Source organism: Schistocerca serialis, chromosome 5 (assembly GCF_023864345.2).
Source record: "Schistocerca serialis cubense isolate TAMUIC-IGC-003099 chromosome 5, iqSchSeri2.2, whole genome shotgun sequence".
Taxonomy (NCBI): domain Eukaryota; kingdom Metazoa; phylum Arthropoda; class Insecta; order Orthoptera; family Acrididae; genus Schistocerca; species Schistocerca serialis.
The window spans coordinates 38,352,661-38,369,806 of NC_064642.1; the positions used below are offsets into that span (position 1 = coordinate 38,352,661).

Here is a 17,146-nt window from a genome sequence, read left to right on the forward strand (position 1 = left end):
CTCACATGGACAACTATACACAGCATGTTTTTTTGTTGAACCACCAGAAAACTTATTCATTTTTGCACAAAATGTAGTTTAAATAACATTAATGGAAATTCCTGGTTGGAGCAATATGTAAAATAAAGAAAAAGGAACCACTCACCTATGGCGCATCAATGCTTGGAGCATAGAAACACATAACGGAAAACAGCATTCACATTAGCTTTTGAACACTAATGCTTTTGCTAACAACAGTATGCACATTCACACACTTAATCACACATGCATTCAAACACACACTCCCACAGTCAAAGCAAGACTACTGAGTATTGAAAGCTAGTGTGAATGCTGTTTTCTGTTACAGGTTTCTGAGCCCCACACACCGATCCACTATACGTGAGTGCTTGCCCTTCCTTATTAAATGTAGTTTACAAGAACATACTCTGAATAAATTAGATGATACAGAAATGAGAGGATTATGTGTGTAATTTTTTTCCCCGAATTCAGAAAACAAATGAAAGAAAAAAGATCATGTGAAGCACGTCCCTTTTAAGTAATGTTGTAATAGGAATGCAACAGATTTACCACTTTGGACTGTAACTAATGCAAATCTTTTTGAGACATTGCCTATGACCACATGCCCCTCCTATCCGCATCGTCAGCTGAGGATGACATGGCGGTTGGATGATCCTGATGGGCTACTTGTGGCCTGAAGACGGAGTGTGCTTTGCTTGCCTAACAAGTAAGCACAATCACACAGAACTAATTACTGTGAGAATAAGAAGGAGATCTAACAAAGAATCACATTATTTGAAATAGATTACTAAAGGTTGCATAACAGGCTAAAGCCAGAATTTTCAACAATCCTAGAACATACAAAACTTTCCTATCAGGAAACTTGAAGGCACACAGCTGATTTTTTGATTAAGCTAAGTTTCTCACAAGAAAAGAAAAAAAACGCAGCTTCAAAAGCAAGCTGTGGAAGCTTGATTTCAATCTTCTGGCCATAGATTCCTTCTTGAATAACAAATGTTAGAAATTGATCGCAAGAAAGACAAGAAATTTGGTTGTGATCAAAAAATTTGTAGTGGGAACAGTAAAAATACTAGGGCAACAACAAAGAAGAGACAGGCACTGGAACATGGGATGATGAAATGATAGAGCATAGACTGACAGTGTAGATGAAATGGTTTTTTCATAAAGAAAAAAGGAGAGATAAACACATTCATAGAGAGCAGGAAAGAGGATGAGAGCAAAAAGTACAACAAGGCAATGTGGCAGGCAATACATACTGAATTCAAAAAGAACAGTACCAAGAACTTACAAAATATCTGGATATGGGGTGACTGGGTTCAAATCAATTAACCATCACTTTAGAGATTTCACAGGCAGACCAGATACTAACAACAGAACCCACTGTGGGTTGCAAGGCAAATATTATAAAGTTTATACACTGTGAGAAATCAACAGAACAAATACATTTACACAGCCACAAGAGGGAAAACCCCAAACAAAATCTCATAGAATGCAACAAGTAGAGCAATATACTGCAAAACTAAAAAACAAGTCACCACGCGAAGATAATACATTAAACACCACTCAGAAAAACAAAGTGTCAAGTGACATGTCACCGACAGCACTATTAATTTTGTTTTTAAAAAATAGCCATGCTCTTCGTTTTTCTTTTTTTTTTTAATTTATTTATATATTTTGTTTTGTTTCCAAGCTATTGTTATTTTAGTGATAGATGATAAGGTGTTCATTATGATTTCCACAATGATTTATAGGAGCAACAATCCAATGTGAAATTTGTATGAAAGTGGACTAAAAATTTTTGAAAAATCTTCCAACTTTAAAAGCAAGTTTGTGGAGATAATGCCTTTGGTTAAATGCTATGTAATGAATGGTTGTAAAGAGGTATACTGTCATCAACCTGAAGGTTGCTTTGAACAAAACTGCCCTTTATTAGTCACGATCCTATTGGAGGTGGTCTGCCATTTCTTCTGCTCTTTGATTTGACTTTATGCATTTATAGGGAACACAAGCTGCTAAACATGGCACTTTTCACAATAACAAACATAGCCAGAGCTGCAAGAAGTGATAAGCAACAGATTATAATCTTATGGCAGACAGGGGATCAAACTACAGATCTACGGGTGTACAGTGTGTCTTCAAATGAGTCACTATGATGACACTGACTTACAAAAGGTCATCGATCAACTGACGATGACCCTCAATTTGGGAAGACCTTCAACCTCAGCTGGTGGTGCTCATGCTTAGAAGATTGAGGATCTAGTGTATGTCAGCAGTCAAAGTGACAAACAACTTGCAGAAGAGGATGGAAGGGCAGCTGGTTTGTGTCAGCAGATGTTAAACAGGTTTTTGTAAATTAAAAGTTAAACATCTTTTGTGATACAGAGGCATGTTCCCTTTTTAAGTTTGTTCCTTATTTGATCACTGAAAAGCAGAAAACAAATTATGCAAAAATTTTGTAACAAATTTCTTGAATAAGCTGATCATGCTGAAACATTCATGCAAAGGATCATACGAGAAGCTGAACATTGAGTAATCATCATAGTGGGTTGGTAACAAAAAGTATGACAGGCTCAATCCAATGCTAAAGTGATGCTCGCAGTTTTTTCAGCACCAACTGAATTATGTATTTTGAATTTTTATGTCAAAATCAAATTATCACGATTTAAATAACTAAACACTGCTGTTGTGATTCATTATTTACACCATGACTGATACATTTGTAGGCTTTCTAAAAACACTGATAAAGAAGAATGAAATTAAATCAAATTATCAACTGCATGCACTTTTAAGAAGGATAGACGGAAAGTTCATAAAAAAAGAGACTAGATTTGTGGTAAGTTTCAGCATTCTTATGTATCAATCTTTAACATTTACAGTTATTTCTTCTTCCAGATGTCTCCCACATTGGGAGGAGAAGCATTTCCTCTTTTCTCTCCTATTAAAAAACAGCGAAAACTTCACTTACTGGAATCTCAGATTTACCATATGTTTGGAAAAAGAGTTAACCATAAGTTTCATATAGCTCCATGTCCTGACATTAATTTTGAATGATTCCTGTCGTATCTGCCACAATTTACAAAGCATTATGTCCTCTTGGGACAGAGTGTATACATGGACAAGGAAAAAAAATTCCCGGATTTTTCCCGGTTGAAAATACACTTTCTCCCGGGTGAAAATACATTTTTCCCTGTGTTATGTGAGAGTATACTTTTCCTTGGCACTGTAAAACTTATCAGTCTTTTGAATGTTTATGGTTTTATACACCGACACAGAATTTCCTAGCACTTTAGAAAACGATATTGGGGGGGAGGGGAGGACGACACATTTTGGAAAGATCTTTGATGTGCAGCAGCAAGATGTACGCTGCATATTTTCGTGTTACGAAGATATAAATTCGAATTCCACCAAACAACGCACGTTACTTTCCAAAGCATTGAAATCGAGATTGCGACGCGCTTTTGTAAGCCAGTCATAGCTGATGTGATGTGATCTCGCCAGCTGATGACAGCATAGGACACGTGATGTAGTCAGCCAATAGCAAGATCACTCTTAAGTAGTGCGAACACACAACTCAGAAAAGTTGATGGTTTAAATTAATATACATAGTGTTGCTACAAGAAAAACAGAGGTTTCACATATAATCGCAGTATCCAAGATTAATAAGCTGCAAGAGGAGCTAAGCTTCCACATATAATGGTGATCTTTTTTGCGCGTTTACACTTTAAGATGTATCACACAAATGTGCCAGTAAAATTTTTAATAACGACGTAAATGTCTGATCTTCTGCGCTCAAAATTCTTCTAGATGGTCGTCCTCAAAGAGTTGATTTTTAACTGAGAGTCAAATGCTCTGTGATTTAAGAAATTCATCGTACATTATCGCATATAGTTCATCTTGTGTAAAAGGAAATTTACTTAGAAAGTAACGCTTTTCATACCACCATCCGCAATGTTTTTCCGTGACCTGTTAGAAACTGATTCGTTTCAGCAGTTGCCAGAGAGCACCAGATAACAGGCGCCACCGCTCTTGCGCAGCTACGATGACACAGGAAGGCCGTATGTCACAAAAGAAACAAGACATCAGAGGACACTTCAAGTTCATAGGAATTTCATGAACCATACTAAAATGCATAATTGGGCTTATAGTGCACATTTGTATGTCCAGATTCGGATGTAAATTTTCTTGAGTACCAGTACTGTATTATCTCATGTTTGGTTCTCTATTATGTGAGCTAGGAGATGGAAAACGTGCAGCGAACAGTTGAAACTAGCCAACAGTGTGAAATCAAACACTTCGTTTCAAATAAATTGACTACCTTAATAAAAGCCAAATCTCTTTAGCAAAGCGACAAAAATAACTTCATTAATGCTTGACTGTCAGAAAGGTGGAAATGAAACCTGAAAATAATAACATATTTTAGCCTTCCGTAATTATGTGAAGATATTTTAATTCATTTGATAGCTCCCGGCCACAGAAATCCGTTTTGTTTTCATTTGATGTGAGAGTAATAAATGAAGAGGAAACTGCAAAACCACTAAACGTAAACACAGGTCACGTAAAGACTACCCACCTCCACACCACAAATCAGACTGCTCTGTGCATCAGCCCCTGATCTACGATATTTCCGAACCGGGGCAATACTAGATAGTGGCGCCCAGCCACACATCCGTAGCCAGAAGCAGGAGAAGGTAAAACCCATACACGACTCAACTGCGCATGCACAAGAGCCCGCCTGCAACTGCTCAAACGAATCTAATGTCAGCAACTGTCACGTCACGCTCATCGGAGGCAATTTGTCGTTATGAATCATTGAATAGTCTTTCTAAAGCCTTTGACACACTTTGCTGTTGGCAGACGCTTGTATGACCACTATGTTTTGTTGTATATGGTGGATTTCCTTTGTGACTTAAGTTTTATTTTTGTTTTTTCTTCCTCTTGTTAATGTTTTGTTGCTGCAGTATTATCCTGCAGACGCGGGATACAGTAATATCCTTTGTTGGAGTATTGGTTCTTACCAATCAAAATCACAAAAATTTAACTGGAAACTAAAACAATGAAACATTCCAGGGTTTTTCCCAGATCTCCCGGTTGTCCCGGGTCGTGTACACCCTGTAGGACGTCCCTAGGAAGTGCAAAATGCATTCACACACCTGTTCACTGTGACTGCCACAATGACAACAGTTCTACTTATTGTCCACCTTTGCAGAAGTTAGATGAGAGTGTTATATTACACTGTGTTCATAGCACTGTAACAGTCAGTAGTACAAACTAACAGAAATGAATGTTCATAGCCCACTCTGAGAATTGACATCAGGATTTGTCCATAAATCCATATACAGGGTCGTCCCAATCTTTAGGGTCAAAATTAGCTGTTGTTTTTATTGTGTGTATAAATCCAATTTCTGCAATTTAATAGGAGACATTTACATCTCCCTGCATGTTACTTGTATTTATGCAAGTTAAAGTCAAAATATCAGAAAAGGTCATCATAAAGTATTCAAAACAGGCTTATACCATTTTACTTAAAGTTACCACTATTCTCTGTAAGTGTGTCATACTCTAGCATGTTTTTCCTTCTCTGCCCTAATACCCTTCTGCCCAAAGAAGAGTGACTCACAGAGATAGCACAAGATGCTAAATTGAGTATTTTGAGATAAGGAACAAATGGTTGACAGTTATTTCTTGACGTGTTATGAAACCTTAAATGACCACTACATCTGAGCCATATGTTGCCAACTGCTCATGTTTTACAACAAACAAATGCAGGGCACTTTGACATTGGTAGCAGTACCTTGAAAAACAATATACAATTGTCTGGGGTGCTCCCATGTACTGCAACATCTCTTGGTGGCCAGGCAACACAGAGTATGTGTCACCTGGCCACCAAGAGCTGTTGCAGTAAGATTGATTCACGGATCCAGTTATATGGCTCCTTCCGTGTATAGTGATTTTACGGCTATGACGAGTGGGGCCTGAAGATGGCATCAATGTAATGTCGAAACTGGTAGCACACAGAAGTTCATAAAATAAAATAAGCTTTTACAAATCATACGGCTATTGGTAAATTATTGCATCTAGAAGCATACGCAAAGTGTCTCCTTCACACCTATCACAGAGCTTACGAGCCACAATGTAGAAGTGAAGCTGCCACAGAATAAAATAGTGAAGATTCATGAGTGAATTGTAAGCATCCAAGCACAGTATAATTATGTTTTCTGTCTTGCTTGTGAAATCTTGCACTGAATTGATGCATACATCCAAGAACGACTTCCTTATGTTTTGACTGGATTAGTATGTGTTTGTGAAATGCATACACAGATGTAAGGGAAACAGTAACTTTTAACAACATTTATACAATAGAAATAATTTGCATCTAAATAGATGAATAAAAATCTACTTTCCAAAAACTAATACAGAAACAAACAATGTCGGAAATACGGAAGCGTCCGATCCCACCCGTCTGCTTTGACCCACGATGTCACAAATATGGCGGAAACAAAAACAAACACACATACTTTCCACAAGAAGCCTAATGACACTAACGGGACAAGCGCGGGAAATGGGGTGTTTTGGGTGGGGGGCAGACTAAATATAAATAAATTTAGACGCCTTGCGTAGCTACAACGTGTAAGTGAAGACAGCCATGCATGAATACCCACCCACCTCCCCAGGGGTCTTAACCCCTGCAACCCATAGAAGATAAAGATGCTTCAGTAGCTGATTAGTGTTTTTTGTCTTTTTTAAAAAAAAATCTCACGGGATAAAACGAACAGATCAGAAAAGTAAATAAAATAAAATAATACAGAACTAGAGACAGCACACTCAAACCAAACTCCGCGCCGTCATGACGTCACACACGACAACACCCTTACGTCACGGGTCAAAGCCGACGCGTTGGATCGGACGCTTCTGTCGACCCACAATGTCAGTGTTCTGCTTTGTCTGTTTGTACACATATGACATCAGATGCCGTATCATCATTACATCAAGGGTCAAAGCTCACATCCAGTGTCAATAGGTGAAACCTCACTGGTTTTTGCTCCAGAATGTACGGAGTACATTAGCCTACTTATAATTTTCATGTTCTACTAAAATGAAGTATTACAATTAATCATCAAGTAGATTCTGTGCCTGTATGAAAGTTAATATTCTGAACCCAAAGGCCAGCTTTTCCTCACAGCTGCAAATTACTGTGTCATTAAATATGTTTACTGACATTGACCAGCACATTATAACACTCCCAAAAATATTTGTTTCCTGGTTCTGTTTTAGTAAAATATCAGTTTGGTGACATAAAACAATTGCTACAGCGGGTTTCTCTCTCATGAGGTGAAAAAAGTCTTGCAAAAGTTTCCTCGACCAGCCACCTTTAAGTAACAAATAAAATGTTTTCCTTCTCATCCTGTGTGGTAAGTCTCTCCTGACCTGGATTTCTGGGTAACTTTCCTGAAATCCACCCCTGTTCTTAGAACTCTCCAGTTCTTTTCCTTCACCCCTCTTCCTTCCCTTCAACCCTCCTGCCTGAAGAGGAGCCACTGGCTCCAAAAGCTTGCCTGATTACAACCCTCTTATGTGTGTGTCCTGCCAGCACTTGGCGAGTAATTTTTTATCTATTCAATTAAATTATTTTGCCCAAAATAATGTTTGTGTTCTTCGATTAGGAATGTCTCATTTGTACTGAATAATTCCACAAAGTTCTGTATTACGTGTTGCTGCTGTTGTTGCAGTTCTCCATACTACTCTATCCTGTCTGAACCTCTTCATTGCCAAGTAACTACTAAATCCTGCATCTGTCTGGATCTACTTACTGCACTTATCTCTTCGTTTCCCTCTACGATTTTTGCCCCACTCACTTCCCTCCAGAACTAAATTGGTCATTTCTTAATATTTCAGGATGTGTCCTACCAGCCAATCCCTCCTTCTAGTAAGGTTACGCCACACATTTCTTACACAACCAACTGCAATCTGGATCAAAATTCAATATTTTTTTCATGTCCACATAAAAAATAAAACTTGACGGGAAATAGGCCTATCTGGTATAAAGTAAGATCAGAGATATGTCCAGAATATGGTACTGATTTTCGAAATAAATGGATGGGAGTCTAGGGTTTGGCATACCAAAGGTCACAAGACCCGTCAAACATGTGCTGTAAATATTAGACAGACAGTAAGTTGATGAGTCTCATTTTTTCTTGAATTTATTATCCAAAGCTGTGATTAAAGAATCCATCACATACTAACCTACTTTCAGTCGAACTAAAACTCATTTGTGTGGCAAATTTCAATCCTACAAGCTACTGAGCCTTGGCAGGGGTGTGTGTGTGTGTGTGTGTGTGTGTGTGTGTGTGTGAGAGAGAGAGAGAGAGAGAGAGAGAGACGAAACACTCCTCCCCAGTAACTAGTGATATAACTTAACTATGTTATATCACTCGTTTCTAAGGAGAGCAATCTGATTATGCACGTGAGCTAAGGAAATAAGACGATGCTATTCCCCGTTGACATTACATAAGAGACCTCAACAAATTAAAATCTTACATATCTCACAATCAAAGCCTTTTATTAATTTCGAAGAGAAGTTTCACGCTCAAGTAAGTTTCAACTGAACAAAAAATTCGGAATCAGTGTTCCATTTGACTTTCTTCTCTATTACACAGCCCTCTCTGGCCCCGATGGTATAGTAAAATAACAAAAATTTTATGAAATTTTCGGTACACGTATCGCACAGTAAAAGGTAGGGATTACATGCGACACAGCTGTCCATTGCCAGGGTAAATATTTTAATACATAACGCACATATGCTAATAGTGCTGTTGAAAACACAAACAATAAGAATGGAACAAATGTGACTATTCGACCGCAGTTTCCTGTACCTAGCATGTATGAAACGTTATAAGAGAACCTCCAAATTATTTCTAGCGAAGAGCTTCATGCATTTATGTTTAATTAAAACCAGGAACATTATTCCAATACTATGCAGTGTTGGCACGCTACGACTAGAGCTATAAACCAATCGTACACTTACTTTTTCGTTGAATCCAGCAATACGCCTTGATATAACTTAGTTTCATAAACGAAGGAAACTACTAGTATGTCTTGCAGAGCTTCCTCAACATTCACTAATATTTTTGAATTTTTCAATATTTTCGACAGTGAAATGGTTTCTGTGTCCGCCATATTGAATAGTAGAATTATTACCCAGCTGTCTTGGACGCATTTCGTCCCGCGAGGCTGGAAGTTGGTTTCTGAGCATGCGCAGTGTGCGTTATACAAGCGTTAATAGTTAATACACTGTAAGGGACGTGTGTGCTATCGATAGATAGGTATTTTGCATTTCGGTGAGAATTTTATTATAATTCAGCAATAGATTTCAGATTGCCCCTTATTTTTTTACCTCCGTGGAAATAATTACGAAAATTTGAAAGGCTGTATTTCGTTGTACTTGGATAGGAGTGAAAGCAGCAAATGTCAACTGGAAAAGTGCGCCTGGTTGTTCTGTTAAAAATAAATAAGGAGCCTAATATCTAGAACTATCATTCATTGGCGGTCTTGTTCAGTAGTAGTTGAAATTGTCCGTCGTAAATTTCAAAGACCGTGATATATCTGTTCGTATAGGCTTGTTCCAGTGTTATTTATCATTTTCTCCATGTACGCAACAAACGAGCGGCACAGTATATTTCAGAGCATTTATATAAACGAAATATTGAATCTTTAAATAACCATAGTACTAATATTCAGCAAGGTGACAACAGCTACCTAACTTTTTGCACCCCCCCCCCCCCCCCCCCAATTACTTAGTTGCCTTCGGTTAGTAAGAAGCAAACAACACGGAGACGAATATAAAAACCTCCTCGTCGTTGCTATTTATTGGTTAGTTAGTTACATATATAAAAGTAGATTCTTAGACAGTTGTCATCACAAGCACAAGAAACCTCTGCAGTGAAGGACTGATCTTCATTTCGTGTTCTGTAAACAGTATTTAACATAAACTAGATTTATACCATATCTAATTTATTTATTTCATGCCTTGTACAAAATCATATACGCTTTAATGTGTCACTAATTTTTGTATACTTTAATTGCTTGCTTTCGAACATTGCCTTGAACTCTCTCTTGAATAATGACGAATGTGGACGAAGTCGTGACTTGCCACGCAGTATAAGTACACTTCTTGTATAACATGTAATCTAAAAGACCAAATAAATAATTTAATCCAACATAAAAAATCTGCTTTGTATACATTAATTCAAATACTTCTTAAAAAGCTTGCTGTGTAGGCATTATTACTGTATCCCGAAGAAACCTGTAACAAAGCTTCTAGCACATGAAATGTGCACTTCTGAAACTATCACTATGTAGACTGTACAAAAGAACATCTCTAACCTGATAGTAAGTGCAAATTTAGATAGTTAGTGACATATATATAAACCTTTTAAGAGAAGGAAACATGTTTCTGAATGAAAATTTATGAGAGTGAAAAAATATTAAGGTTTTGAATACAGTTGTGTGTTACTCCATAGGCTTAGTTCCATTCATAAAGCTAATATCTTCTTAGGTTTTTTTTTTAATGTGCAAATGCACTGTGCTTAGGTATGGTTAAGGTATTGAGTCTACAGTTCTTCCCATACTATTGGAGCATTTTGAAATGCTTAAGACATTGTACCATTTATTTAATGTAACATTAGGAGTAAAATGTGTGCTTCAGCTGTTATCCTTTAATGTGTGTGTGAATTTTGTTCATTGACTGCTTCTAATAGTTGATCACTGCTTCAAACAATGCTGTAATATAGATCCAGATTCAAATAATTGAAAAAGTCACTTACTCTCCCATTTTTATTTACGTACTCATTTTATACCCAACACATGAGTCACCCTGTTGCATGGGACCGACGACCTCGCTGTTTGGTCCCCTTCCCCAAATCTACTGCCTGTTACATGGGTCATGTACTTTGATAGTACTATCTACATTTAATCTCAGACAGCAATCTAAAAAAGGAACAGGCCATTACAAGGATGATGTGACTTAACAAACAAAAGTGCTGGCAGGTCGATAGACACACAAACATACACACAAAATTCAAGCTTTAGCAACAAACGGTTGCTTCATCAGGAAAGAGGGAAGGAGAGGGAAAGACGAAAGGATGTGGGTTTTAAGGGAGAGGTTGAGTCATTCCAATCCCGGGAGCGGAAAGACTTACCTTAGGGGGAATGAAGGGGTATACACTCGCACACACACACATATCCATCCGCACATACACAGACACAAGCAGACATTTGTAAAGGCCCTCCTTTCCCCCTAAGGTAAGTCTTTCCGCTCCCGGGATTGGAATGACTCCTTACCCTCTCCCTTAAAACCCACTTCCTTTCGTCTTTCCCTCTCCTTCCCTCTTTCCGGATGAGGCAACAGTTTGTTGCGAAAGCTTGAATTTCATGTGTATGTTTGTGTTTGTTTGTGTGTCTGTCGACCTGCCAGCACTTTCATTTGGTAAGTCACATCATCTTTGTTTTTATATATATATATATATATATATATATATATAATATAGAGGGAAACATTCCACATATATCTAAACACAAAGATGATGTGACTTACCAAACGAAAGCGCTGGCAGGTCGACAGACACACAAACATACACACAAAACTCCAGCCCTCGCAACCAACGGCTGCCTCACCAGGAAAGAGGGAGGGAGAGGGAAAGACGAAAGGATGTGGGCCTTAAGGGAGAGGGCAAGGAGTCACTCCAATCCCGGGAGCGGAAAGACCCACCTCATGGGGAAAATGACAGGTATACACTCGCACACACACACATCCATCCACACATACAGACACAAGCAGACATATTTAAAGAGAGAGAGAGAGAAAGAGAGGGGCTAACACAACTTCAAAATATTAATTAATATATTTGCCTGTAATAGTAAGACAAATAAAGGAAAAATGATTTTACTTAATGACTATATACAGGCTATGGGGACCCAAGTTGGGACGGATTATTAAATCTCAAATCATGTCGTAGCACACACAGATCTTTTTTATTGCCTTGCACTTTTCTATGTGTACTGCATGTGCAGAAATTAATTTTTAGTTAATGTAAAGATGGTTGCTGTGAGATTCTAATATTGGCCATCATTTGTAACTGTTTTTGATCTTGTATAACACAATAAATAAATTCAGCATTGCTCTTTTAATGTTATAATTTGGTTCCTCAGAGTGCAAAGGTCCCCATACAACAGTTTCATTCCTCCCATGTGTTGTTCGGAATTTTGCTTTCATCAGTTATGCAGTACATTTTGATTTCTTAAATGCTTTTTTTTTAAGTCGTGGGCAGAGGTTTGTTTTATTGTTGGCCATTCATCTAATGTTCATTTGCATTACATTAGATGATAATATCATTCCATTATATCAGTTAATTGTTTCATTGTGTTATAGGATAAAATGTACAAAATCTAGAATAGTATGCACATTTTAGTCCTGTTTCTGATTTCATTTCCTTATTCTGTGGACATCATTAATATTTAACTTTGAGAAGCCATGTATTTTATATAAATGTTGCTGTAGCATTATGTTCATTTTAATTTTATGTCACCCTCAGCAGTGTAGGAGCTGTGGGAGGGGTGTACCCCAGATGGTACAGGAAAAGTAGGGACACGGTACCGCGTCACAAGTTTTGTGAAGCCAAGTGCTAGCCTTAGCCAGGTGACAGAGGACAGAGAGAATTTGTGCAAAGTTTTTCGCAAAGAAGTTCAGGTTATTATAGTCGGTGCAAAGGTGAACAGCCTGGCTAAGATCAGTAATTACAGCATTGGCGTAACCTTGATGAAATAGGAGTAGCAGCTTTGCCCACAAATGAACTTTGTGGAGGTCCTGCGGAGCCATGACCAGCCCTGGGTAAACATTGCTGTGAGCTGCATAAACACTGAGTTGAGCAGGTTGCTGTTGACCAAAACAAAATCTCATACGAGTGCAGTGCCAGATACTGCAATTGGGAGATGGGAACATACTAGACATATATGGGCTACACTTGAATAGGAGAGGGAAAAATAGGTTTCCGAGCTTCTTGCAGATATGTGTGTGTGGAGGGGGGTGGGGGCACGGGGCACCATCACACATACCAACAAGATCTCTGCTTACTGGAGTCAGTGGCACCATTTTTGAGTTATAACCAAGATTCAGGCACCCTGTTTCCATAGGAGTGAAAATAACAGAAGAGCCCCATAAAATGCTTAATAATGCACAGAAAAGTAGAGTTAGCTTAAATGACAATTAAATCAAGACCCTAAGCTGTCAACAGGGGTCGATATACATCAACGGGGACAGTTGAAAATGTGTGCCCTGACTGGGACTTGAACCCGGGATCTCCTGCTTACATGGCAGACGCTCTATCTGTCTGAGCCACCGAAGGCACAGAGGATAGTGTGACTGCAGGGATTTATCCCTTGCACGCTCCCCATGAGACCCACATCCCCAACTTAGTGTCCACACACTACATTCGTAGTGCCCCTGCCCATTACACTCATTACTCGCAGAAGACAATCTTACCGTGTCCCATAAGATTTCAGGCAATGCGTGTGCATCCAGCACAGAAGAAGGATGTCAATGGCTGGTTATCTGTTCTTTCGGACATGTCCATCCATTTCATCCATATATTAGGGAATTAAGAGGCAAGGTAAAAGAGCTTCTTGTGTGGAAAATTTAAGGAGCTCTGGAAAGGAAAGATTGACCTCCTGTGCCAATGTGAGCAACACGTAGCCACAGGGCTGGATAAGTTATGTATAAAAGATTACATAGTCGCAGCTTACTCGTGTGGAAGTGACATGGGAAAAGGAGGAGTTGTTACATACATTAAGATGGAACACAAGTTCAAAAACCTTGAGACAAGTAGATTTTGTAGTGATCAGCACACAGAAGTTTGCATTTGTGAATTGATGGTGAAAAATAGGTCACTTTTAATTGTAATTGAACACCACTGGGAAATTTTGAAATATTTATGAGGAATCTTCATTCCTGACTACGCTGTCTGTGAGACATCAGGAGTTAATAGTCTGTAGTGACTTCATTGTAGATTTCCTGAGGGATTCTGATTGGAAAAATTACCTGGGTACCTTATTTGGACTCTATAATTTGATCTCGGTAATTAAATTTCCAACACCTGTGATTGAAGGCAGTAGGATCGTAATTGATAATGTTTTCTATGAAGAAGCTAAAAGGAAGAAAATAATTGTTTACTCAGTAACAAATGCTCTTTTGGATCATGATGCATAGTTAGGATAAATGACATAGCGCCTTACAGTACGGATACTCCTCAGTGGAAATCAGTTGGCGACTGTTGGACAAATGTTTTTAAGAATAGTTTACTGGAATTAGCATGGGATGTAATTTATAATGAACCAAATGCTAACACAAAATGTAATCTATTCCATGATAAATTCATATCATTTGAAAATATCTTTCTGCATAAGATAATCAGAAAGGACACTAAACAGCTGTGTAAAATACCATGGATCACTAGAGGGATTCAAGCATCTTGTGAAAGGAAAAGGGATATGTATCTTCTGGCAAGAACAAGTAGGTGTCCTGCAATAGTTGCACAGTACAAAACAATACTCAGATTTACTGAGAAAGGTTATTTAAAAAATCAAAGAACATACACATTATGTCAAAAATCAGTACTTCCAACAATGGACATAAGGCTATATAGTGTGCAGTGAAACAAGAGACAAGACAACCAGCCACAGAAGAATATGTAACATTTGAACTGAATGGAACATCTATAAATGATGAGTTGCAGGTAGCAAATGTGTTTAACAATCAAAATAACAATGAAAAATCCAGGATGGGGTATAACAATATTATGAAAAGGTTAGTTGCTACTCAACATATATCGGAGATGCTGAGCTGCAGGTAGCCATAACAAAAAGACTGTCAGATTGTGAGCTTTCAGCCAACATAGCCTTCGTCGGAAATAGACAAGACACACACACACACACACACACACACACACACACACACACACACACACACACACAGTCTCTGGCTGTTGAGAGCAGCCAGAGACTGTGGTCAAGTGTGTGTGTGTGTGTGTGTGTGTGTGTGTGGTGTGTGTGTGTGTGTGTGTGTGTGTATTTCCTACGAAGGCTTTGTTGACTGAAAGCTCACTTTCTGACAGTATGCTGTGCCTATCTGTGACTCAACATCTCCACTACATGATGAGTGGCAACTATCTTGTATTAATAATCATTTCTTAAATATAGCAGAAAACATAGCCAGAAACAGTTCAAGAGCAAAATCAGAGCAGTATGTTGAAAATGTAACGTTCATAAAATTAAGTCAAATAAGTGTATCAACAACTTCATCTTCTGAAATTATGAAAATTACATCATCATCATTTAAGACTGATTATGCCTTTCAGCGTTCAGTCTGGAGCATACAGTTCCTCCATGATCCCCTATTCAGTGCTAACATTGGTGCCTCTTCTGATGTTAAACCTGTTACTTCAAAATCATTGTTAACCGAATCCAGGTACCTTCTCCTCGGTCTGCCCCGACTCCTCCTACCCTCTACTGCTGAATCCATGAGTCTCTTGGGTAACCTTGCTTTTCCCATGCGTGTAACATGACCCGACCATCTAAGCCTGTTCGCCCTGACTGCTACATCTATACAGTTCATTCCCAGTTTTTCTTTGATTTCCTCATTGTGGACACTTCCTGCCATTGTTCCCATCTACTAGTACCTGCAATCATCCTAGCTACTTTCATATCCGTAACCTCAACCTTGTTGATAAGGTAACCTGAATCCACCCAGCTTTCGCTCCCGTACAACAAAGTTGGTGGAAAGATTGAACGGTGCACAGATAGCTTAGTCTTGGTACTGACTTCCTTCTTGTAGAAGAGAGTAGATCGTAGCTGAGCGCTCACTGCATTAGCCTTGCTACACCTCGCTTCCAGTTCTTTCACTATGTCGCCATTCTGTGAGAATATGCATCCTAAGTACTTGAAACCGTCCACCTGTTCTAACTTTGTTCCTCCTATTTGGCACTTAATCCGTTTATATTTCTTTCCCACTGACATAGTTTCGTTTTGGAGATGCTAATCTTCATACCATAGTCCTTACATTTCTGATCTAGCTCTGAAATATTACTTTGCAAACTTTCAATCGAATCTGCCATCACAACTAAGTCATCCGCATATGCAAGATTGCTTATTTTGTGTTCACATATCTTAATCTCACCCAGCCAGTCTATTGTTTTCAACATATGATCCATAAATAATATGAACAACAGTGGAGACAGGTTGCAGCCTTGTCTTACCCCTGAAACTACTCTGAACCATGAACTCAATTTACCGTCAACTCTAACTGCTGCCTGACTGAAAATTACACATACCCTCAAAAATAAAAGCTCGTCTGGTTTTTATGGTGTTTTCAATAGAGTACTAAAACTTGTTTCCATGAAATATATGATGCATCACTAACTCAAGGTATTTTTCCATAGGGGCTGAAATATGCCATTGTTAAACCTCTTCTTAAGAAAGGTGATAAGAGAGATGTCAGTAACTACCAACCTATTTCACTGCTGACATCATTTTCCAAAAATTTTTTGGTAGGTGATATGTAGAATAGCATATCACCTTAGCAATAATAGTACCTGTGAGAAACCGTAAGTTGGGTTTCAGAAGGTTTGTCCTACTGAGAATGCCATTTACACGTTCACTCACCAGGTTTTACAAGCCTTAAATAATAAAATTGTGTCGGTTGGTATTTTCTGCAACCTGTTTAAGGCATTTGACTTTGTGACTCTCAGTACATTTCTAGATAAATTGATGTTTTATGGGATTGATGGTATAGCCTACCAATAAGTAATGTCATATCTGACCAAAAGAATGCAGAAAGTTCTACTCAGTAATTCAAGCAATATAGACCAAGGATGTAAGTCTGACGTGAGAAATCACGTATGGGATTCCTCAAGATTCAGTCTGAGGTCCAGTACTGTTCCTCACATATGTAAACCATCTTCCGTCTAGTATACAACAAGCAGAATTAGTTGTTTTTGTAGATGACACTAGTATTCTAATCAACCCAAGTATATGAACAGAAACAGAAGAAATTGGTAAACAAAGTTTGTAAAAGTATCGTTGG

At 38.3% G+C, this 17,146-nt stretch overlaps 2 protein-coding genes across 2 annotated transcripts in view; one reads left to right on the forward strand and one right to left on the reverse strand.

The window, feature by feature from the left end:
- Positions 1-9,234, reverse strand: part of LOC126481368 (PWWP domain-containing protein 2B-like) — a 212,935-nt gene extending 203,701 nt beyond the window's left edge. Inside the window, exon 1 of the mRNA XM_050105077.1 lies at positions 9,041-9,234. Within this exon, the coding sequence (XP_049961034.1) occupies positions 9,041-9,192 (152 nt within the window). The 5' untranslated portion in view covers positions 9,193-9,234. The remainder of the gene's footprint in view (positions 1-9,040) is intronic.
- The window catches only part of LOC126481369 (sideroflexin-2), a 170,231-nt gene continuing 162,302 nt past the window's right edge, over positions 9,218-17,146 (forward strand). Inside the window, exon 1 of the mRNA XM_050105079.1 lies at positions 9,218-9,353. The gene's annotated coding sequence lies outside the window, so the exon portion shown is untranslated. The remainder of the gene's footprint in view (positions 9,354-17,146) is intronic.